This window comes from Leptidea sinapis, chromosome 21 (assembly GCF_905404315.1).
Source record: "Leptidea sinapis chromosome 21, ilLepSina1.1, whole genome shotgun sequence".
NCBI classification, from domain to species: Eukaryota; Metazoa; Arthropoda; class Insecta; order Lepidoptera; family Pieridae; genus Leptidea; species Leptidea sinapis.
This window is the reverse complement of record NC_066285.1, coordinates 11,019,394-11,046,159: the sequence shown is the minus strand read 5'-3', so window position 1 is coordinate 11,046,159 and position 26,766 is coordinate 11,019,394. Positions and strand designations below refer to the sequence as shown.

The window sequence follows — 26,766 nt, the reverse complement described above, 5'->3', positions numbered from 1 at the left end:
TTTTTAGATTAACATGTATTTATTGAGTTCAATCAAAATGTGTTTCGTGTCGGTGCTGCACTTACTAACAATCCTGTGTACACAAACATTTACATAAGAACAATCATAATTATATTACATCAATTAATTGAATACAAACGTAACATGTGATAGTCATAGCACCACAGGTTATAGATAAAAATACACGAGTCCCGAAGGATGACAAATAAATACAAAACATTACATTTTTAAAACTTAACTATCCGTTAAGTAAATGTAGACATAAAACCACCGGTTAATTAATTAATACTTAGGAATTAATCTCATTTTATTTCTAATTCATTGTGATACAGGTGACATATTTATGTATTGTAATAGTATTAAATATTATGAGATATTAAGTCTATTCCGAAGCTACTATTTACAGAACGTTTAAAACTACAAATAATCTCATTCAACGTAAAAAAAAAATATATTTCTCAATACAACAGACGCAATAAATCAGAAGATAAAAATTTATCGATTCAGTTTACGAATTTATCAAGTATATACCGGTGAGATTCAAAAATCGTTAACAATAATTGGATTACGAATGAGCCAGATTTATTTAACAATTTGTGTCAAAAGTGACCTTATTAGCTGCATTCGTTGCATTGAGAAATACATTAACCAATCCAATAATAATACTTAAATATTATAATAATATAAAAAATATAGTAAGTATCTATATTTACAATTGCGGAATTCTTTTAAATTAACCTAATGCTAGACGTAACAGGCCATAAGATAATAGTTAAGGAGGCACATACGAAGTTATGTAGCAATAAAAAAGCTATGAACACGTTCACGACTCTGATGTTGGAGCTTTTTCGTTAATCCGTGAGCTAAACAGTCGGGAGTGTAGCAAAATGGTCGTAACTAACGAATAAGCCACAAACAACAGAGTGTTACAACAATTTACAATTAACAGTCCACGCGTGTATAATAATTTACATGTATTTCAGTTAAATCTGAATAAATATTCTCGCGAGAATATTGCACTACTTATCACAACGGACTTTTAATATTAATTTAAAGCACAATGTACCCGAGGTACATAAATCACTGGTCAAATAGTCAATGTTGGTAGGAGTCTATAGCACTTGTTTGATGCGGTCACAGGAGAGGAACAGGACCTACGCCTGGCACCAGCGGCTCGGGAACTCCCTGCAGCACTCCTTGGTGATAATGGTGGTGGTGCATCATGCCGTTCATCATCTGCTGGTGATGTAACATCGTCGCGTGATGAAGCTGCGCGTGCTGTAACGACGCGTGATCACCTTTCTCCTTCATCACCACCTCTTCCCGTTTCTTAACCTGTTTCCGCTCTTTGGCTCTCCGGTTTTGGAACCAAATTTTTACCTGTTAACAAAAACGTTATTTTAATCAAATTATTAAATCTTCTTCAAAATATACTGATAAAATCCTATGAATAAATGACCTTTTTAATTTAATTTTATATAAATTTATTTTAGGTAAAATTTATATTCGTTTGTACATAAAATCATAGTTTTACAAGCCCTACTTCTTTAACAAAAATGATAGTTGTTAGGAAACATAAAATAATTGTCACCGAAAACCAATCTAGTAATTGTCGTAGATCGTAGATAGCGGTTATTTAAAAGAATATAACAATTAAAACTTTAATAGCAACATTAAATATAAGTGACAACTTAAACGTTACAATAAAATTATAACAATGAATATGTTGGAAGAGTAATAAATGTTATTTTATATGTATTATATACATGTGTTATCTAAGAACGAATACTTAGGTTTATAACTTTTACAATTAATTATTATTCAGTGATTTACAATAATTTTAAAGAGAAGAAAAGAAGAGACGAGATAGAAAACCAATTTTCTAAAAAGTCATTATCTCTTCATTTTTATACTATGCTTAAGGGGCTTCCCAGTTACTAGTGTATGCTTAAATGCAAGTAAATATTTTCCTTTATCAGTAATTTCATCACAAATTTATTTCTAAAATAAAGCATATTTTTCGTTTCCCTAACTTCATTTCTGTAACAAATTTACTATGATACATACTTAATTATTATATATAGCTCTTTTAATAATTCACATATAAATCTATTAGCTGACCATTTTCTTGTTGTCATTTTGTGTAATTATAAAATGAAATATGAATTAATACAGAGATAAATATCAAAATGATTTCAATTACAACGAATAATTAATACAACGACTGAGTGATCTCCAACTCTATATTAAATACGTGTATTAGTGTAGGTAGTCATTTTCACTACTAGGTATTTATCTCTTTTTATACCTAATAGGCTAAACACATGACCGAATTTGGTACGGCCGGACCATCGGACGGTCCAGTGGTCGCCTCCCACCAAATGGTCCGGTGTAGTATTCAGTACGGTCCGGACAGTAATAATAATAATTATCGAATATGGTCCGGTACCAGATCGTGTTTGATGATTCGGAAATACCAAATCCGATGATGTGTTTAGGCTAGAAGATTTATCGTCCTAGTCAATAAACTTATCCAGTGGCTCCTTTGTACAGGATGCCGGCTAGATTTTGGGTACCACAAGGGCGCTTATTTCTGCTGTGAAGCAATAATGTGTAAGCATTATTGTGTAGTAGTATAGTTACGAAGTTGCTCGTTTTTTGTGTAAGTGTAAGCATTACTGTGTTTCGGTCTGAAGGGTAGGCTAGTGAAATTACTGGGCAAATGAGACTTAACATCTTATGTCTCAAGGTGACAAGTGCAATTGTTTTTGCGCTCAGAATTTTTGGGTGTTTCAAGAATCATGAGCGGCACTGAATTGTAATGAGCAGGGCGAAACAATCATCTCGTCTTTAGTAAAATAAAAATTACAGCTTAACTATTGGTAGGTCCATACCTGTCTCTCAGACAGCCCCAGGCTGACTGCCAGCTCCGCCTTCCTCCTGATGGTGATGTATCGGCTGTAGTGGAACTCTTTCTCCAGTTCGAGTCGCTGATGGTCGCTGTACACGACCCTGTATTTGTCCTTCGTCCTGGTTTTACCTACAACAAAATACTCATGATGATACAAGTTTCTATTAACGAGTTAATTATAATTTACGAAGTATATAAGGTGCAAACATTTATTTAAGTAAGTATATTGTATTAAATATATCGTTGTCTTGTACCCATAGTACAGGCTATGCCTAGTTTGGGGCAAGATAATTTGTGTAAAAGTGTGTCAATATTATATTATATATTAATTTTTCCAGCATGAACTTGACATATTAAGACTTTCCGATCTAAATAACTATTATAATCATTGTATATAGGGTTTTTTCATCTGATATATTAGTATTATCTTCAGAAAATCCTATCTCCAAAAAAAACTTTATCAATTTTACCATTTTGGTAGGATTGAATAGGACTAGATAGGAGTAAGTTAGTTAGTTATCCACTCCTATTTAATTATAAATATAAAATACAACTTCAATTATATTTAGTACTTAGAAAAGGCAGCTAATCTGACCACAAATGGAGAAAATTTAAAGATTCATTAAATTTCATCCCTTAATTTTTCTTACATTTTAAATTGTAACCAACTCATTGATAAAATAATTAGTAAAATCAGTTCCGAATTAATTGACTCAGTTTCGAATTAATTGACAGGGAATGCGCGTTACAGATCTAAATACATGAAGAAAACTATACGAAAGAAAAATTGGGAACCAACTCTTATTTGGAAGTCAGTTTTGAAAAAGGGACAATACAGTCTAATATATAACATCTCATGTCGCGGTGTTTGTAGTTAAACTCCTTCGAAACGGCTTGACCGATTCTCATGAAAATTTGAGTGCATATTGGGTAGGTCTGAGAATCGGACAACATCTATTTTTCATCCTCAACATAAATTTATTTTTTTATTCTTTTGACATTTTTTTTAAATTTGTTTCACTATGAGTCTGCATTAAAAAATACATACAACTTCAAATTTTCACCCATCTACGATCAACAGTTACTTTTGTATCGCGATATTAATATCGACAATACAACGTTTGATGGGTCAGCTAGTATATTTCATATAAATAAAAAAGTCAAAGATAAGAGCTATGCCATCTATCTTTAAGGTCTGAAATAAAACATACTTAAATATTCATTTAAGTTGAATTCGATATTTCGAGAGCCTTCAACTCCGGTCCGTCATTCATTAAAAAGTATAATAAGTGAAGTTAATATAGATGTAGTTAATAGACATAAAAGTGTGTAAGTTAACAAATAAATAAATGACAATTTTTGTTTAAATTGAAGAAATTAACTTAACGGTTATCTAAATTATAAGTTCAATATGAAACCAAAATAAAAGTAAAAGATACTAATATTACACAAATAAAACTGAAAAAAATTTATGAACGATGCGGCACTCGAACCAGCGACCTCTCGCGTTCCGTGCGAGCGCTCTTTCCAACTGAGCCAACCGTTCGAGTGACGAATCGTTTATAAAATCTGGTATGCCTTGTTCAACTCTCAGGTTGTGGCTTCATCTACAGGATCTACTTTACAGTTGATAACCTGCTCAACCCCAATATTTGCATATTAGGAAATTGACTTGAGATGTCGCTCTTGTAAATCTAAACTTGTTTTCAGTTTTATTTGTGTAATTAATCCCAGAAGTGAGGGTTATTACTTAAAAAGCAATACAATTTGTTTCTCTCTTCTCTCGTGTCGCGACCGATGCGCGTGTTGTGACCGACTTTTATGAAATTTTGTGTGCATATTGGGTATCTCATATGGGTATATTTAATATTATTCTATTCGAATATAAAAATTATTGTAGCAGATACGATATATTTGGTAGGTCTGAGAATCAGTCATCAATTTGTAATACCCCAAAAATTTTAATTAGGTACTGAATTCTTTTAATTACTTTATATGGCAATACAACGTTTGCTGGGTCAGCTAGTATTATATAGATATTATAAAAAATAATAACAAAATTAAAAAGAAATTATTAGTTTCATGTCGATAAAAAAAATTGTTATACATTTCATTGCTAGTAGTACCAAGTAAAATAGTATGTGTGAGGATTTGATAAGAGTGATATGAGAAACAAAGACGCCGCGCGGTGGAGCTAAGCCAGGGATCATCGCAGACCACACCGAGCGTCGCCCTCGCAGACAAGATGGTTTAGTCCTTACCATATGTACCCGCCTGCCTATCACAGTGTCATGAAACAGTACTAAGATAAAGTAAACAGTCCAAGCATAAAAACAAAATCAACTTTTTATAGTTCAATATAACTGCACAGACGAGTAAAAAAAGAAGGACTCCGCGCCGTGATATTAGCAAGTAAAGCACCGTTATGCTAGTGTGTGTGCGGTTACGGGGGATACTAGTTACACAATTTATTCTCCCTTAAATAAGTAATATGGCCACAAATACTTATATAGTATCGTTTTTACTCTTCTTTACAACGCACGACGGCATTTTTAAAATATTTTATTGAGACGCAAACTGATCTGTCACAGACGATGACAATTCTCATAACGGCCGCCTAGCGGCCTGTAGTAGTGTAAGTGTGTGCGTGGGGCTATGTATTTACACGTTAATCGGCTTGTTTTGGTGCCACACTGTTATGTAAGGTGACACGGAGTCCTTATTTTTTTACTAGTCCGTGGATAAATATATGAATTTTGTATTTTTTCCACTGATTAAAACATTGTTTACAATTCCAGACAAAAATGATGTTACACGGAAATTATTTAAAATGTAGACAAAACTAACCATTTCGGTTTCGACTGTCTTTAGCCTCTCATAAATATATTAAATTAATCTTTAAATATATATAAGAGATTTCCATCTATGTATTTAGGTACCTACTCATCACGATATGAGACTTGACATTTGGTAGAAATATTCCTTTCGCCGAAAAGAGGTCAGCTAAGAACGGAGTTTACATAAATCCACCCGCAAGAGGTTTTTTTTATAATGAACAAAACAACGTCTTTCGGGTCAGCTAGTAATTAAAACTTAGAATTTTCATATACATCTAGAACCTGCGAAACTTATCTACAGGTAATTTCAGACTTAGTGACTTCAAATAGGCTAATAAATTCACAAAATGAATTAAATTTACCAAAAAAATAATGACAGTTGTACAATTGCCCAATCTAATCTTAGATGTTTGGAATCCACGACATTAATCTCAACCAACACAGCTAAGAAGCGTAAATACCGAGGTAACATTAATATTTTCGACGTTATGTCGAAAAGTGTAATATTATTTACACATTTTATCTGTCGTAGATTTCTCAACGAGTAAAATTACCAAGATACTAAGATCTGTTGACACAGCAGTAAGACATAGATGATGTGGATGCATGAGCGAGCAATCGCACTTTGTAAACACACCTTATCTTGGCATTAGGAACTTCATAAATTATGTTTGTCAGGTGCGACACAATCATAGTGGGTTTTAATATTATTATGTAATGTTCTCAAGTGTAAAGTACAAATTAAAAAAAAATCATCCCATTTAATTTTCGGGCTCCTTTGCACAGAATGCCGGCTAAATTATGGGTGCCACAACGGCGCCTATTTCTGCCGTGAAGCACTTATGTGTAAGCATTTCTGTGTTTCGGTCTGAAGGGCCCCGTAGGTAGTGAAATTACTGGGCAAATGAGACTGAACATCTTGTCTCAAGGTGCAGTTGTAGTGCGGCTCAGAATTCTTGGGTATTACAAGAATCCTGAGCAACACTGCATTGTAATGGGCAGGGCGTATCAATTACCATCAGCTGAACGTCCTGCTCGTCTAGACCCTTGTCTTCATTAAAAAAAAAATTGAGAAGTCAAAGAAGATGTGAAGGCAGCTATTGAGAATTGAGATGTTATAGGTGGTGTGGTAATTTGCACAGATTGGATATAAGTTTACTAGCTGATCCGACATACGTTAATTCTGTACATAATAAATAAAATACTGTTTTTTTTTATGAATTTGTCAATAATATTTCATAACATCAAGAATTGTTTCGTAAAATATGGAGTGTATTTTTGTTTCACAGCAGAACTGTCAAACCATGCGTGAATAAATTCCCTCATAGAATATATGTCCATACCAAAACAAATATTGGAAATGAAAATAATTATGGGTCCCAAATCGAAATTAAAACTATCCTATCTCTCAAGTTAGACTAAATTGCACTCCATGAAGTAATCCCCATTAAATTCCGTTCATCAGTTTAGGAGTTCCCTGTCCACAGGACAGATCAGGATAAAGATACTGGATTTATACATATTAAGATTAAAAAAAGGAGCCCGCGCGATATTTTTACGAAAAAAAGAAACTGAGCCCGTTCTTCTCAGGTCTGAGAAATACTTTTCGAACTGGTGGTAGTTTGTATCTTTCAATAAGTGATTTCATATACTTTTTTTTAATTTAAATACACAAATTTAGAACTATATTCTACTGGATAGGCAAAGGGTTGAAGCCCGTACAGCCGTATTCGTTAATAAATAATTAATTGTCAAAGCCATAGTTGCAAGATTTGGCATAATGTGTAAGGCCAGAAAAGTATAACATTTTCCAAAGTCCGTTCTCTTTATTTACCTCCTTTAAAATCAGATACTCTATTTCTTCTAATAAAAGTTGGCAACCCTAGGTGTAGTCCAATTTATTACTTTACTACTATTTCCGACTTACTTGGGTAATATTTTCACGATTAATTTAGCTTCCAATTGAGTACACACGTTTCATAATTCATACAAAATTGGTTTGCTAGCACGACAAAAAGTTATAACTTAAATAAATTTTCTGCAAGGGAAGTAAACAAAAGGAATTTCTTGCGGGTCAGACAAATACCCGTTCTATCTGTGGAAGATGCGTTTGATAGTACTTGTTAATTTGTTTTGTCAATAACGACGGTCAGGCGAGCACCTTGTGCATTTATAATGCACCTCGACACATTAATTTATACGGTTTGTACGTTTATCAAACCGTGCTGCCAACCAGTGGGAGGCTGCTTTACACAGGATGCCGGCTAGATTATGGGTACCACAACCGCGCCTATTTCTGTCGTGAAGCACTAATGTGTAAGCAGAACTGTGTTTCGGTCTGAAGGGCGCCGTAGCTAGTGAAATTACTGGGCAAATGAGACTTGACATCTTATGTCTCAAAGTGACGAGCGCAATTGTAGTGCCGCTCAGAAATTTTGGGCTTTTCAAGAATCCGGAGCGGCACTGCATTATAATGGTCAGGGCGTATCAATTAGCATGAGCTGAACGTCCTTCTCATCTCATCCCATATTTTCATCATCAAAACAAAACACTTTTGCAGGATTAAAACGCGTGTAATTGTAACTATGTTTTTACACCACCTGTCTACAGCTAATACCACCTCCGAGGCATTAAATGGCGCTAAACTTCATATTGACAACTATAACTAATACGATCTTTGACTCATTTTACCTGCAGTCCCCCTGAAAACGAGATCTGGAAAGGTCTTGAAACGTAGGGCTAACTAAAATAAAAATAAAAAATATGCAAAAAATCTAATGTAAAAACACAGTTACAATTACACGCGTTGTAATCCTTTATTAATGTTTTATTTAAATGTGGAACACTCGCTTTAATCAAAGATAATATACTTGAAATCACAGACATGGATCCAAATAGATGCCGCGAGTGTATGTACTTCGAGTGTCAAAAAAGAGGACGAAAAGAGAAGCAATGCTCTTCCTTTGACGGTTTTTTTATTATTATTATTTATAATACATTGCCGATTTTAGTATTAAGAAATACCTACTATTGATGTACTGAAAACGTCAACTAATGATGAGGTGAGTGGCTAAACGTTAGGCTCTGACATTTTTAAAGACGTCAGAGTAGGTAAAAAAAAAGGGCACGCTTGGTTTTCATATAAACGGAGGGATTTGCGTTATCTACTTGGATCTATGTCTGTGATTGAAATGATCAATACAGGGACCAAAAAATTAAACCTTTCGCAACGTTAGAATTACGAAATGATTAACCTTCGATGTGGTCTATCAACGATGTCACAAAGCAATTAGTGAAGCGATGCTAAAATAAAGTACAAACAACAATGCAACAAAAATGGCTGTTATCATTATGAGAGTTAAAAAAAGTTGTTTGTGGTGAGCAAACTAAGCGGGCGGGCGCGGCAATTCTGGGGGGATAGGACTCTCACTACTTCCTTATCATGGTCAAATACACTGAAGATAAAAGTGCCTCGGGACGGGGTGTATTATAGCCGCTGTTTCATGAAATAGTGCAGAACCTGGTGGTCCTATATGATTTATATTTGAGAGTTGAGAACTGAAAACCGCTAAGCGCTCCTTCAATGGACAGATTTATCGTAGAGACATCTAGTCGGAAGTTTTGCCAAGGCAGGAATGTCTGCGCGGGAATAGATGTTTCCAAGATGATTTGCAATTAGAAAACTGAAAGCTGTTGATGGATTTGTGCTCGAACTGTTGCGCTTGATGTACGTTTTTTTATGAAAATAAGGGACGAGACGAGCAGGACATTCAGCTGATGGTAATTGATACGACCTACCCATTAAAATTCTGAGCGGCACTACAATTACGCTCGTCACCTTGAGCCAGAAGATGTTAAGTCTCATTTTCCCAGTAATTTCACTAGCTACGGCGCCCTTCAGACCGAAACACAGTAATTTTGACACATTATTGCTTCACGGCAGATATAGGCGTTTTTGTGATACCCATAATCTAGCCGGCTTCCTGTGCAAAGAAGCCTCCCACTGGTACATGGAGAAACTCCTACCCTAAAGCTAGGGAGGTAGAAGTAAACACCGCGATTCAGGGACACTAGATATAATACAGAGAGATTTTAGTGGAATACAATAACATACTATCAAAATCATCTTCATGTTACAAACCAATTTGTTGGTGTCTTTTTCGGATATCAGTAGCCAAATGAGGAGAATGAAAAATCGCTCTACATTAAACCTTTACATTTTTTCATATTTTTGTGTATTAGATATTTTCAACTTAAGATAACATCAGGCTAGTTTGGAATATAGTAAAATGCCACTTAATAGTATATATTATATTATAAGGTTATTTTTCTGGTTCCTTCCAAGTTTCCTGTTCCTAAAATTAATTTTAAAATTTACACGTCTTTCTCCCCTCCCATATCAATCGAAACATTTTTTGGGTAAGTTTACTTAAGAGGTGTAAACAAACATATTGTCGTTTTGACATCTTTCGTCAGGTTCCCACGCTTTTGTTTAATTTAAATTCTTAGTTACAAAGTCAAATGAACCAGTTAACTTGTTCTAGCAGCGCAACTTACAACCATTCCCTCTTTCTTATCCGTCATAGCTTAAATTTCGCATTGCTAACCTTTCCAACTGTGCTAAATATTAAGCAATCAACTTATTTACTTAATTATCAACTAGATACAATATAGATCAGGCAGTTGCTAGACGACATAATAATACTACGACTTCTGCACGGGTCCTGAGTTCTGTACCCCTCAATATAAAACCCTACTTCGTAGTCTGCACTGCAGCTGGCCGCAATCCTCCCCTCCCCCTGCACTGCGCTGGTCAGACCCTATTTTTATTTCCACGCATTGACTGTAACACTATTTACATTGAAAGACCTATGGACCGTCTTATAATGTGCAAATAAATAAAAGAAGATTGGCTCACGCATTGAAACTAAAATGGCAATGGGCCGGTCATATATCACGACTCACAGACAAGATGGACGATACAGGCAACGAAATGGAAAGGGCTAGTGAGCATCAGAAAAGTTGAAAGACCGTGTAAGAGGTGGGCTGATGACGTGATTGAATACGCTGGAAAAGACTGGCTAATATTGGGCAAAGACCGTATAGTGTGAAAGAAAATGAAGGAGGCCTTCACCCAAAGAGGAAAATACTACAAATTAAAACATTAATTATTAAGAAATAGACAAAAACCTATTAACATTAATCTTTTTCTCGTTTATAATCGTATATAAGTCTTTAGTAATTAGGCTTTAGTTAAGATTTCTAACAATAATTATAAGTTTTATATTTTTTTTGGAATTAAGTTTAATTTACTTATATAAGTATATTAGTATGGGAATTAAAGGCTTTTTTATTGTTATTTTATTTTATAAATAAAAGAAGAGTACTGAATGTTTAAGAAGAATTGTTACTGTAAATTGCGATCATATTTGTAAGCCACGCCGCCTAAAGCTGTATTGCTTCATGAAGTTACTAATTGAAATATAATAAAGTAACTTTGACGATGAACGGATTACACGTGTCGCCGCACACTATCGATAGTCGATTGCTTGTTGTACAATATGTTGTACACGATTTGTGGAGGGGAAACAATTATTAATCGACTCGCTATCGGTTACGCTACACTTTGTCGGTCTACCGAAATCCAGCTTTCAGTAATGCGCGATTATCGCGAGTGACTCCGATAGCGGCGCCTTTGACAGTGTTGATTCAACGTATGTACTATCGCGCGATACCTTCTTGTGAGCACATGTAATGCGTTTTTGATGGACGAGGCGCGGCCATTATCTGATATCACGACGATAATATTATAGACGCGTTTGATGCGTTCTAAAGTGTGAATACCTAATCTTATTTTGACATATTTACAGTGGCCAATGCGAGATTTAGATCGAATGACGAATCGATGCGCCATCTTTGCTTGATAGTTTATTGGTGTTTGAGGAGAATCTGTTTGGCAGCCTCCTGATTACTTATGCTCGTGTTCTTGAAACAGCAGAGGATATACGAGAAAGATGGACCTTTAAAAAATTTTACATATAGAGATTGATGGTAAGTTACTAGGAAGTAAGGTAATTTATGTCTGGCAAATGCAAATTAGTAATATGTATATAAAAAGTCAAATCAAGAATGCTGTTTCTTTACTTAATAGATATATACATAGGTACATGAGGCGAGTGTTAGTAAAGATGCCCCTTAAAAGGCTTAACGAAAGCGCGTGTTAGTTATATCTTTATATCTAATATATAAAATTCTCATGTCGCGGTGTTTGTAGTTAAACTCCTTCGAAACGGCTTGACCGATTCTCATGAAATTTTGAGTGCATATTGGGTAGGTCTGAGAATCGGACAACATCTATTTTTCACGCCAAAGTTTTTTTTTTAATTTTATTGACATTTTTTTTAAATTTGTTTGATTATGAGTCAGCATTTAAAAATACAAACATTCAAATTTTCACCCATCTACGATCAACAGTTACTTTTGTAGCCACTTTACTTTTGCCAGCGACCTTGAGCGATATGAGTTCACGGCTGCCGGCCCGCAATCTATGTAACAAAGCCAATATTTTCAAAATTCTTGGGTGGAAATCAGTTTATATGCTTACAATCCTCGTTATTCACTACTAATCTGGATAAATGAACCCACACACAAAAGTACAAGCTATAAGAATAACTTTTCTGAGAGAAGTACCAAAAAAATGCGTCACGCCATGCCAAAAAACTTGTTTAACTTCAAATAAAAGTGGTAGTTCAAAAAGGCTCGGCAGTGCTAACTATAACCAACAGAAAGCATTAGCAACCTACAAATAAGACTTAAGGATATGTGTAACAGATTAAGTAGTGTTCATAGCTCGAAATGCTATACTTTCACCACAAAAATTGTCTAAAAACACCATGTTTGCGTGTTTTCTGCTTACTCTTCGCCTTAAGTTTATTTTGATTTTCTTAAAGAATCCCTAATTTTCAGCTAAGTATTTAGAAGCCGTTTTCTCCACTTTATCGCAAAAATACAAATCACAAAGCTTTACTTCCGAAAAGCTATTTTAATTAAATATTCATTGTTAAATCTTCAATCCGCGTATTGTTTGGCAGATATATAATTAATAGATATCATATATTATACTAAAATAAAACTTATTACTACATAATATAATATATTCAATGTGGCGTTTATTATCTCTTAATAAATTAAGAATGCGCATTAAAATATTTTTGCAAATAAATTAAGCGAATAAGCTTGATACCCGCCTAATTAGATGTAATATTATCTTCTATTTAAATATATACAGGATGTCCCAAAGTTATGGGACATGAAGGGAAAGTACCTTAAATATAGTAGATAGGGTATTTTACTGAAAGAAGACTTTATGTTCTTTTTAAAAGTTAGTAATTCTGCATTTAAAGATTTTAAAAAATTACTTGCCTCGTCTGGGAATCGGAACCGATTTAAATGAAAAGAAAACACACCTACTTTTATGATGCAAATCAAAAGAATGACCAAAAACTATAACTCTTCTTTAAAAGAAAAGGAACAACGTAAAATGTTTGAGTCAATTTTCGACGACGTTCTTCTTTCAGTAAAATACCCTATCTACGATATTTAAGTTACTTTCCCTTCATGTCCCATAACTTTGGGACGCCCTGTATAAAGAAAATGGTTTTTGTTCGAGGCTCTTTCAAGCTTAGGCCTGACCTGAACCTGATTTATGGCTACTATTATTTTTTAATATTTCATAAATTTTCTTTTAAAATTCGCCCAACTAAACGCCTAGTTTAATATATTAATAAATTAACAATATAATAACTTAAAATTTATTGAATTAGGCGTTACTTTGCGGAAATCCATAATTACACAAATTATTTAAGTTTTCTTTAGTGTTAATTCCGCCAATATTTGCTTTTAAAGCAATTCGACACGTGTTTCGCCTCTACACGAGGCATCCTCAGGACGTGTTGACTCGCCAAAATCTGGCACGAGACGGAATTACCACTAAAGAAAACTCAAATCATTTGTATAATATAATAACTTACACAAGAATACAAAAAAATATATACCTACTAATCTCATTTAAAGAAACACTGCTGTCTCACATAAATAGTACAGTAGAAAATCAATTATGTTATTTAACAAAAGCTTCCTACTGTTTACTTCTTACACCAAATATCCCGCAGCTAGACAACATTTCGGTCAACATTTGACAAACATCTTTCACCGCCCATTTCCTACAGATAATATCACTGATGGATAGCACAGAAGAGGCGCTGATTGGCCATAACTGTGACGAGAGGATATAATCTCGTTGCGCAGACTCCCCGGCGGGATTGGTGAATGAATATTGACAAATAGAGAATAATTTCCATGAACATTCCTAGTTTTGTGCAAACAAAGCAAGATAAACAAAGGTCTGTTCACACAGAACCGGCGAGGTAGACAACTATTGTAGATAGAAGACTGTACAAACACCACAGTAAATATGATAGTGTTATTGATAACAAAACGCAGTTTGTAATAATATCGGGTTGGAGGACCGTTTTATTCAACGTTATGTTTATTTACTTGTTTAGGTACTTATAATTATTATAATCTGATATTACGTTGAATCCTACTATTGAGTTGAACATTTCCTTATAAACTTCAGATTTGTAGGTCGAGTAGGTACTTATATATATATACTAGCTGACCCAGCAAACGTTGTATTGCCGATATTAAAATCGCGATACAAAAGTAATTGAAGTTATATGTATTTTTTATCAAACAAATTTAAAAATAATGTAAAAAAAATTAAAAAAAAATCGTGTGGACCACCCTTAACATTTAGGGGGATGAAAAATAGATGTTGTCCGATTCTCAGACCTACCCAATATGCACTCAAAATTTCATGAGAATCGGTCAAGCCGTTTCGGAGGAGTTCGGACGAGAATATTATATATTAGATGTGTGTGTATACCTAAGAGTAGGTAGTACCTTTCGTATACGTAGTTTAACCTGGCGAAAGTAATGTAGCTTAAAGCATTTGGAAATAGTTAGGTACCTAGATAATATACCAATGTCTTTTCATATCGCTAGAGGGCTCAATTGTGATGGGTTTAGTGTTTTATATTTCGCTTATTAACAGGGCCAAAATTACAGACATTTAGTTGTTTTTTTTTTTTAATTTTAACGATTTATATATGAACATAATAAACAGTTGTTATCACTCAGCATATGCCAATCTCAACCTTTTATGATGTAAAAGAAAAAATAACAAGTTCTGAAGATTACTATGTAATAACATAGGGTAGTAAGTAGGATAGATATTGTAACATATTTCAAGATAAAATACATGCTGTAACTTAAGAATATAAGCTACTATTATTATTATTGTTTGCCTTGATGGCGTATCCATTTAGATTTCGCCAATGAAGAGTGTATATTAATCAACTCTGCTATATAACAGGCTTTGTAAAGGAAAGGTCACCAAAAACTAAGAAATTTGTTACTGTTGAGTTCATTCACCGCAAACACTGTTGATGTATTATCTAAAAAAAGACACACTCAATATATGCAAGGGTTAGTTTCCGAACTACAAGAAAAGTGGTTCATTGAATCATCAAAACGTTTCTGACAAAGAACTACCAAAGAGGATATAAATACTAAAACTACTGTCATTAGTATTGCCTATGTCATTGTATTTAAAAACAAATTAGAAGCTACCACAGATAATTATTATCCATAAACAATAGAGAACGATTCAAACAGAAATTCGAAATTTAAAAATATCCATTTGAACAAACAGTGCACCACAGCCGACTACTGAATAGACAAAGTGCAATTACAGTTCCGTGTTGTTACGAAAACTTGGCAAAGATTTAACTTGTTCTTATCCCTTGGGGGTCGTGGACCGTGATTGTCGCCGAGAGCCCTCTCCGATTTCGGCGTTAATTGTTCACAGCACCATCCCCAGGCGCGAGTTAAAACAAACGTTGCAGTAAACGTAAAATAACGAGTAATGTTATGGATATTAATTGTAAGACAATCGCAGAGGACGATTGCGAAATTATTCTTGTTTTTGGGGTATTTTTTTAAGATCAAATGCAAATAATGAAATGTGTTCTATTGGATAAGAATGGTAATTTTATTTCGGTTATAACTTATCATATTAATCGTGTTATCATTATAATCGTGGACTAAAGCTCTATCAACTATAATATTTTTTACCTCCAAATTCGTGCAACGGGATACTAAATCCAACCCTTTATTTTTATTGGAGTGAAAAATCAGGACTTATGAAAAAAACGCTTCTTCTGAGATAAGTTAGGATTGTACTATTTACCCTCCACAACTGATGTTTAAAATACAATATTATTCGTATCAACATCAGAAATATTGTATTTATATCGTCAAACTTGGTCTAAGTATTCTGTGTCTGTTTCACGTATTCTTAATAATAATATAGTATCTTCCACATTTCATTTCCGAAAAAAAAACGAATCTTTCTTAAAGTTTCTGTAGAGGCACTTAGAAGTAACCCGCATATTGTCAGCGTATCTACATAGATCCTAATTTTACAAGTGTAATGCTTATATTTCTGTGTTTTTATGACACATGAGTTAATAATTAATAACACTCTATATATAAAAATTAAAAAGGATTATGTTTTATAAAACCACGGTAAAAGTGAAACTTTTTTTCACATTATAGACATTTAACTAAAAATTTTTGGAATAATATTCCATTAAGGGTATAAAAATCGCTTTATCAATGAAATTTTATACTTGGAAAATTGGAATGTGATGATGGAAATAATAAAAACAAACAAAATAGCGAGGAGCACTGCCACAAATGAGTAATAGTCTATACACTACACGGTCACGGCTGCGAACTATAGACGCCGCCCGACCGTCACGCGACATGCAACATACAGACGAAAAAGTTTGAGACGATGTAATAAAAGTTTCACTTTACTAATAAAATAAAACAAAAATAATCTATTAAAATTAATTTGTTACAAATAGTAGGTATACCACGAAGATCGCGGTCGGCAGGTAAAGTACCCATGAAGCTGGCAACGTTAAATTTAACAGAATAAAATCTTAACTTCTTAAAGGGCATTAATAGCAACTTTCTTCTAACGATCACTCGAAACCTAACACCAGTATGTCAATAAAATACCGAATGCTTTGTAAAATAATTTGATAATCTATACGAATTGACCAAAAATATTTTACCAATTGTTGAAGACCGTATGTCCGTTAATAAGTCATAAATTTAGTAAGTATCTAGTTAATATATGTTTTTTTATTTACATATATCTACTTACATTTATTTACTCGTCAAACATTACGTTTATCGGAAAAATGCGCTTATTAATTTTATACGTTTTAACCTACTAATTAAAAAAACATAGCACAAAATGGTTTTAAAATTAAAGTTTTTTTTATGAAAATAAGGGACGACACGTGCAGGACGTTCAGCTGATGGTAATTGATACGCCCTGCCCATTACAATGCAGTTCCGCTAAGGGTTCTTGAAAAAAAAGAAAAATTCTGAGCGGCACTACAACTGCGCTCGTTATTATGCAGTCTCTTTATACTTTTCACTATAAGAGTATTCTCATCGTATTAAATATTAAACTTTCTGTTATAATAATGATATACTGATTTATAATATAGACAATATCCGGACGACCGAGCCTTGCTCGGGTTTTTCTTGAATGTACAAAACTTGAACAAAAAAAACTAATAGGACATCTGGATTCGAAGACCCGGAGCCTTCTGCTTTTCGGATCACCCAATGTCCCATCGGAGCTTTTATATAGTGTATATAGTGGCGAGATTTACCTTTGTATTCTAATGTTATTTTAGCTGTTGCTTATTACACAGGGATAAAACTACATTTTTTATTAAATTGAAACTTAGCTAGATCGATTTATCGCCCCAGAATTCCTCTGTATACTAAATTTTATTAAGATCGTTGGAGCCGTTTCGTTGGAGATTCAGATTATATATATACCTACAAGAATTGCTCGTTTAAAGATATAAGATAATATCATACTTTATGTGATATTTTTTTAATTTGTGTTAATACTTAATAATTTAAATATGATTCAATTATTTTGTTTTGATCTGAGTATTATACATATAACAGATTGCCGACTGTCGTGTCGGAAGGTGTTATAGGAAAGTGTTATGCGTTAGTGGGTTTTTAATAAAAAAAAGTATTATAAAGTCACAAAAGACTTCCCCCCTTATTCATAATAGTCTGCTAACTTAAAGCATTGCTAATTCTCACTCTGTCTTCTTCTATTGACCTAAGTCAGAATGAGAAAAGCACTCCTTAGCGGCTGTTTTAAGTTAGCGTACCATTATGAATAAGGGGGATATTATACTTCTTTAAAATAATAATTCGGTGTTACAGATCATTTGTTTTGTTTTATTTAAATATCATTTACATACCCATTATCAATGATCCTTCATCAATGAATGAACGTACATGAAACATAAACAAAATAGTAAATTAATTGTTATTCCTAATAGACTCCATATAAAGTCATATAGCCATAAAGACATCATAAATATAATAACTCTTTTACACACTAGGTATTTACTATTTACAGTGGCAATTGGCACCCGCTGTGATTCAAGTTTAATGATCTTTCAAATAATAAAACCATCACATTAAACTAAATTTAATGTTGAAAATAGCGTAATTATTTGCGCTTTATGTAAGTATTTACAATTTATTCAATACTTGTATGCCCAATGATTTCATGAACGCATTCACAAACACTTCTCATTTTCTCATTCATAACACGGAAGTAGTACATCGGAATATATATATATGTATATATATATATATATATATATATATCAAGTTAGGATTGTATACTAATAAAAATTCTATGGTATTGTGAAATGATAAGTATTTCAATCAAATAGCCTGGTGTAAACATTTTAAACACACAACATAGAATCGATCGAATGACGAAAAAAATCCTGCACATAATCTTAGTAAATATCTATTTAAAATATTATAGGTACCAATGTGATCTTGGATCGTGTATATATAATAGGATCGTGTAGGTTAAACTTAACATGATTTTTTTTACTAATAGTTCATAAGTAACTTGACCTACTATTTATAAGGTCGACCATTTCAGAAGGTGCCTACGTAATTTCAAATTAATTGGCAGCTACTTTTAGCAATGACCATCTGTTGCAGTTGCAGCAATAAACCTTCATCTCTTAATAATAAATTATTGATCCGATCAAATTCTGCACGGTAAGTTAACACAATGCTAACAACTACTACTTCTACTACTACTAATAATCACCAGTGGGAGGCTCCTTTGCACAGGATGCCGGCTAGATTATGGGTACCACAACGGCGCTTATTTCTGTCGTGAAGCAGTAATGTGTAAGCATTACCGTGTTTCGGTCTGATGGGCGCCGTAGCTAGTGAAATTACTGGGCAAATGAGACTTAACATCTTGTCTCAAGGTGAGGAGCACAGTTGGAGTGCCGCTCAGAATTTTTGGGGTTTCAAGAATCCTGAGCGCCACTGCATTATAATGGGCAGGGCGTATCAATTACCATCAGCAGAACGTCCTGCTCGTCTTATCCCTTATTTTCATTAAAAAAAAACTAAGAATGTTGGTTACGTATCCTAGGGTAGGTATTGTACTCGAAAGGTACCCTATTATTAAGCCTAAGATCTATAAAGTGCACTTTTTTTATGGAAAAGGAGGACAAACTGGCGTACGGGTCACCTGGTGTTAAGTGATCACCGCCTCCCACATTCTCTTGCAACACCAGAGGAATCACTGGAACGTTGCAAGCCTGTAAGGAAGGTGTACGCGTTGTTTTGAAGGTACCCATTTCAGCTAACTACGTAAGCGACGTCTTACGCTGAGATCTATAGATCGTACGTAATAGAGTGTGATACAATGCAAACTTGGCTTTTGTATTGGGATAATTTCAGCTGTCAAATGACTGTTGTGATAAAAACGATATCAACATTATGCGAAGCTCACACTCAGCAAAGTTTTACGTAAGTTCCAAAGTCTGAGCAAAGTCTAAGTACACTCTATAAATCTCAGTCTAAGACTTCGCTTTCAACTTTCATTTAGTAAGTCTTTTGTTGGACGATGTATAAGCTTCTATAATATGATCCCAAAAAATGTACAAAACAAATGTGTTACGAAATTTAAAAGAATTGTTAAAAAACGTTTGTGTGGGAAAGGTTATTATAGCATAAACGATTTTCTTAATGACACCACGGACTGGGAATGAAGCGAACACCCTCAGGCTCTTTAATTATAAATGTTTATTGTATGATATTACATTGTAATCCATATTTTATATTAAAAAAAAAGCCCGCTGAGTTTCTTGCGCCCATTCTTCTCAGGTCCGAGGCAGTCTCTTTTGAATGGGTGGTAGATTTTGACGTTCAATAAGTGATTTTAAATCCTATTTTGAACAAAAAATATTTAAATTTGAATTTGAAAAACTTTCAATAGTTAGCTGAAATCTTGACAGTACAATAGTTACTATAGCCAATAGGAGCTATTCTATGGGCGCTATAATAATAAAAAGCATTTATTTTCTCAAAATTGATTTTCTTAAGAATACTTTTAATGTCATTTCTAACACTACCATCGTTTCGGAAACAAATGGCGCTCTGAGAGAGAAGAAGCGGTGCAAGAAACTATACCAGCATTCTTTTTTTGCGCTCTTTTTTATAAAAATATACAATATTGTTATTGGTATAAAATAATAATTAGATTATGATTATGTCCCAGGTTGTCCGATCACTTAGATATTCAGCTGTGGAGTAGTAGAATTTACGAGGATAGATATCAAGGTGGCGGAAACCGAAATAACAGCCTTGAAAATAAAAATGTCTTCTACGAAATAAAAAAAAACAGTCTTAAATCCTGTCCGTGTGTTAAATTCAAATTAAATTTTTGTTTATTGCAAGTCATAATACAAGGCAATGGTGTTAAAATATAAGGGTGAAAAATATATGAAGTAGTAATTCTTACAAATAATATTAAACAACGTCCCAGAAAATGTACAAAACAAAGGTGTTACGAAATTCAAAATAATTATGTGGTAAAGGTACTCATAAATGTATTTCTCAACAATACCAAAGATCGGGAATGGAGCGACCACCCTCAGGCTATTGAATAGTACCTACATTGTAACGAAATTTTATTACAAAAATTCCCTTTGAGTTTCTTGCGCCCATTATTCTGAATATATCTAATATTATATTTTGATTGGTTGTAATAATTACTATAGTTACAAAATTAGGTAAAATATATTAATTATTAGCAAGCGTTCAATAAATTTTATTAAGGTTATATTAAATTATATATTTAAGATTTTTAAGGTAGCTTTTACTAAAGGTTTTTGGTAACTACAGAATGAATTGATCAAATGACGTATTTCGGATTTTATTTACAAGTAGGTAGTAGGTACCTATGTATGACAAGGAATACCAAGTATATCTTTGTTATATATATAAAATTACTTATACCTACTTTTTACAATTAATTATGAAGAGTTTTTGCTTGCATATATTTTCAAATTCAAATATTTTTATTCAAAATAGGATGTGACATCACTTATTGAAAGTCAAAAAACTACCACCCATTCCAAAATGAATGCCTCAGACCTGAGAAGAATGGGCGCAACAAACTCAGCGGGCTTTTTTTTTTCATCGAATAAATATGTTTACAAAGTAATAAAGTACAATTAAACTTATTATTTAATAGCCTGAGGGCGGTCACTCCATTCCCAATCTGTGGTATCATTAAGAAAGTCATTTACTTATATCATAGTTAATTTAAGGCTTGGCGCGTAATTATTCAGAGTTATGTAGACCTTATGGTTAATAAAAGTATTACTAGATGAGATTAAAATATAATTATTGTAACAACTCAAAATGCCAGAAGCGTCCCCTTTTTTTCTGCTTCCTAAGTGGGCCGAATTCCTATACCTAATGCATGAATACCTACTGCAATTACCTTTTTTAGAAGTTTATTCCAGCACAGTCAAGCATTTTAGCACTCATTCAACGGTTTGCCGTTCAAAAATACGTATCTACTTCGGAAAGAGGATGTTATTACTACGTAATAAGAGGTGGGACTGCCTAAGTAAAAATTTAAATTTAGTTTAGTATGAAACGTGCAGTGAGATTTGACATAAGTTTGAAATAGTAGTAATTACAGTATGGGGATTGGCCACGAAGTATAGTCCGGTTAAGTTTGAAAGCGTGCAGTTGCTTACAACGTAGAGGATTTCGGCCATATCCGTTTTTTACAAGATTATAGCCGTCATCTGTCAATCTATCAATGACTGCAAGTTTCATACAATCGAGTGAATCGCTTTTTCTTATAGAGTTTCGCTCGGCTGCTACTTCGGTTAATATAAAGTATTCTTTAAATTTATCATTGGAATAAAATACGATGTAAATGTTTCCCTTTCTTTTTTTTCAATAGATACCTACTTCAAAATTGCTAAGATTCGGGAGCATTATAATACCAATGATAACGTCTATACTTTCTTACGTAATCAGTAGGAAGTGCGCTTTAACTACTGAGCTACCTATCCCAATTTATAAGCAAAATAATTAATGATCATAAAAAAAAACACCTTTATTTTGGTACCAACATAAAGTTACTTAGGTACCTTTATTTATTGATTATTTTCGCAAATGTTAATAAAATATGTTTTAGAGTATACTACAACTGACGTCAGATATAATTAAAATTGCAATGAAACTCGACTAGCGCATCGAATCGGTAAGTAATTGAAATAACCTGTATTCACGATTGAAATGTTGATACAGACTAAAAACTAGGTACCTTGTCATAACAACCGGACCAAGTTTTACTGCCACTTTTTTCTAGTTAAATGGTGAACTGTTTATATCATCACTACATATATTAAAACAAAATCCTCCGCCGCGTCTGTCTTTTCGCAATAAATTCTAAAACTACTGCACCGATTTTAATTTTGTTTTCACATTGGTGCAGCGTGGTTCTCGTGGAAGGTTTTAGCATAATAAATAATCTGTTAAGCTTTTGTATACATTTTTGTATAAATTAACGATATTTATTGGAGGTGTCGGAAAAAATAAGCCGTTGGGAGATTTCAGCGAAATCGCCAAGCCCTTCGAGATATAACAAAATAATGTATGGTGGAATTATGTATCTTATGATACATTAAAGTCTGATGGCATATTTATATCTCTCAAGGATCACATACTATATCAGTTATTTCATTTTTAACCAATCAAATGGTGATAACATATTTCCGATGGCTTTAATCCACGTTATTATTTATTCCCGAATACTTACATCATATTTTTTTTTCTATTGACGGAACAGCGGATGTCGGTTCGGCTTGCATATAATAAATAAATAAACATTCAACCCTTTAAGGGAATAAATTATGAACACCTTTGTACCTACTTATAAATTGATTTCTCACTAGAATATATTATAATTATTTCGTACGTTTGTTCCATGTTCTTGCAAGATGCCAGCGCGTCATTGCCTGCTTTGGCTTAAACAAGATGTTAGATATAGCAGCTTTGGTAAATACAGTATGGAATTGACTCACCAAAGGTGAGGTTAAGAAAGTGACAGAAAAACACGTAGCCATCAAAATTCTTATGATCTAGTTCCTCACGATATGAGCCCCGCCGTGTACAATGTCTCTAAGGACCAAAAACCAATCCAATAGATATCACAGTGCAAATATTGCTTTGAGAGATTAAACTGTTCGTGGATCAGTAAGTCGGTATGTATCTACTAATAAATTATGTACCTATAGTATGTATAGATTATGTTTAGAACTTCGAGTACGATTTCGGATAGGGCAGGACACAAGCTATGGTAGGTTCTTATTTAAAAAAAATTACTAATACTTGGGAATTTAAAAATTTACCTGTGAGTAATATCTGTTTCTGATTAAATAGTAGACATGGTAAATAAAACGAAATATAGAATAATATAAAGTCTTCTTCAAAACCTCTTTTGGTTTCATATAAACTGAAAGATGTTTTTATCTAATAGATATCGACTGGAAAGTACCGGCGATGTTTGTCAAGCTGTGCTTTTTTAGGGTTGCATGCCTCAAAAGGAAAAAAAACACAAGCCTAAGTGGATCACTTTGTTTTCCGTCTGTAAGTCTGTAGGTATGTCTGCCAAAACTCTTTATCTCAGGAACGAGTTGAAGTATCGAGATCAAATTAAAACTACTCAATTGTAAAGTCCCTTGAAGTTGTGAATAAATCTAAGATAATGTAAAACAAAATTACTTTTGAATGAATAAACCGATTTTCAGTTTTCGCGCAGTTTTCAGTCGGTAAGGCTGTTAAAAACTATAAAAAAAAACTACATTTAGAAAATTCTTTTTTTCGTAGTTGTTTTTTAAGATTTCTCAAAATCTATCGGTACAAGTCGGTCATACTCATATACAGACCTACGGACACTATCGCGGTAATAGTCAAGGAAGCTTCCTGAACTTTAAAACGTCGAGATCTGATGAAAACTCGATTTTCGAAAAACGGGGTAAAACGAATGACTTCCGGAATTTTCGCAAATTTACAATTTTCTTAGCACGAAGTTAAAAATACAGCCGTTAATGCCGCAATAAACCTATAAGTATTTCGACACGCTCAAGATGTAGGAGTAAGGTTGATCTAGAACTATGAAATTTAGCAAGTAATCCTGTCTTATACTACAAGTATTGGGGAAAAAAACTATACATTTGTAATTAAAATGATACAAAAACAGGGTCTTTAATCTTTATGCAAGAAACCGTATCTTAAACAGGTTTATGATTTACCAGATAATGAAAAAATACCAATTATAAATACTAATACCAATAGTAAATGATATATTGATTTTTCTCATTTCCATTTAAGGACTACTCTTAGTAACGTCACTGCCCAAAATATAGTTACGCTACAGAGTTTACTAACAACTTTAATTCCTAACCTAAAAAAATAAATAAATAATTATTACCATTTACAATTCTTTATAGTACCTAAAACATCTGCGTTACTTGAACACTTACACATAACGTACAAACTTACCTTACTATTCATTTTACAATGTTTTAAACAGTTTTATGGCCGAGAGTAAATTTTATTGCCACTAATACGTTGCCGACAATGACCGTTTTGCACTAGATGCAAGATAATATTATCTAATAACAATAGGTTTACCTAGAACCAATCCGTAGGTACGTAGGTACAAAATACAAAGATAAGTAATGAATACCTATAATTTATAAATTGTGTGTTAGCAGTTGAACTAGGATTTCTGTAGGTATTTCGCCTACTAGACTCTTCTAGTTAGAAACAATAGAAAATAGTACTTAGAGTTTTAGCCTAAAAAGGAAAAATAAACAAATTTCGGTTACCAAAATAATTGAGTTACAACTTATTACAAAATTCGATCGTGTAGGTACAATCTACATTACAAACGTAGGTACGTTAATGACCTGTATGTATGTCTTTTGATAGAAAACTAATAAAAAATAAATTGGGGTTATTTTTTTATTAATATTGACAATTTGAAGGGCTAAAGTAGTTAGGTACCTATCTACTTATTATTGTATTGTTATGACTTCTACCGATGTAGGTTTAGGTATATCTGTAACTGAAAATAACAGTAGGTAACCAAATGAAATTAGGAAAGTCTTGCTTATTCTCTCAAAACTAAACATTTGGTTAATAAACTATTAACTCTCGTTAATCAATTCAATATGTATGTTTATTTTCGTATAGATAGGTAGGTAGATATTATGATTATTATTTTATAATGACTTGTTCTGATGTAGTTTTAGGTATTTCTGTAACTGAAAATAACAGTATATAACCAAATGGGATTAGGAGCCTTGCTTATTCTCTCAGACGGCTATTACCTATTGTAAATCAATTGAGTGCGAATAATTACTTTTTAGAGATAGGTAGGTAGTTACCTAGTTACTTATCATTTTATTATAGTTAGATGCCTATGCCATGCGTCATAAATCCACTGTATTTGTAGGTAGGTATCCTATGTTCCTAATTGAAATAACTTTTTGTGAGGATGTGTGTTTATATTAATTAGTGGCAACTTTTCTCAAACTGTCTTAGTTAGATTTAAGTACCTAAGTAGGTATTTAACCAAGAAGTGGGTACCTAGGTGGCGATATTGAGAAATATAAACATCATAGTATTAAACTTTGTTTTGTAAGAAGATGACACGTAATTAATATATTCCCCAATAATAGCTTGAATAGGTATTAATTATATTTGTACAAATATCTGCCTAATGAACGCTTAAATAGGTACCTAAATAATAAACTGCAAGTCCTGGATGTATTAGTGTTTTTATAATATCGAGTTACCTATTCTATTGTATTTATCTCCCTAATTATTGATAATTGGTACTCAATAGATAGACGGTAGGTAGGTAGACTAAAATTTAATGACAACCTGATAGTAAATAAGTATTTTATCATCAGTTCGGACAACTTGTTAAACACAATTTGTCTTAGCTCACAAGTAATAAATAGTTATGTAAAACAAAATATCTACCTGGGTTTGGTTGTGACTGGTAGCTCGGCTTCTTCATCCATTCGTAAGGTGAGCGCGGAGGGGCTGGGGGCTGCGAAGGTCGCGACCCGGGTGAACCTTCTCCCGGGCTGGCCAGGTCTCCCCGTACCGGCGAGGGCATCTCACCGATATCTCTATCTCCCGGCTCCCGTTTAAAGTGGTGAGGGTCCGTGGGCCACTCGGCCGCCGGGGCTCCGTTCCAGGCACACCATTGCTGCTCCTCGAAGTTCTGGTGCTGCCAGCCATACCAGCCACCCGCGCCGTACTGTCCGCCCTTGCCCTGGTACATGGCGAGCGGGTTAACGTAGTTCACCATTGCTTGGTCACTGTCCGGGCATTGCACATTCACTCGCGGGCACAACACGTCGCCTTGGGACACGACAGACAACACTCGGAACCTCAGCCGACTGATTACTGATA

General features: G+C 33.6%; 1 protein-coding gene across 2 annotated transcripts; it reads right to left on the bottom strand.

Moving 5' to 3' along the window:
• Positions 1–26,766, bottom strand: LOC126970667 (homeobox protein CDX-1). 2 transcript variants are annotated; one of them, XM_050816755.1, is made up of 4 exons: positions 26,329–26,766; positions 18,183–18,197; positions 2,895–3,040; positions 1–1,380 (listed from the first exon to the last, which is right to left on the bottom strand). In XM_050816755.1, exons 1-4 carry the CDS (start codon positions 26,660–26,662, stop codon positions 1,135–1,137), a joined length of 741 nt encoding a protein of 246 aa, XP_050672712.1. In that variant the 5' UTR covers positions 26,663–26,766; the 3' UTR covers positions 1–1,134. The 2 variants fall into 2 exon arrangements, with proteins under 2 accessions (XP_050672712.1, XP_050672713.1); XM_050816756.1 differs by lacking the exon at positions 18,183–18,197.

Coding starts and splice junctions, on each gene's coding strand:
- LOC126970667 (XM_050816755.1), bottom strand. CDS start 26,662: ATGGTGAACTACGTTAACCCGCTCGCCATGTACCAGGGCAAGGGCGGA. Junction 1,381..2,894: donor TGGGGCTGTCTGAGAGACAG/GTATGGACCTAC, acceptor TTTTGTTAACAG/GTAAAAATTTGGTTCCAAAA.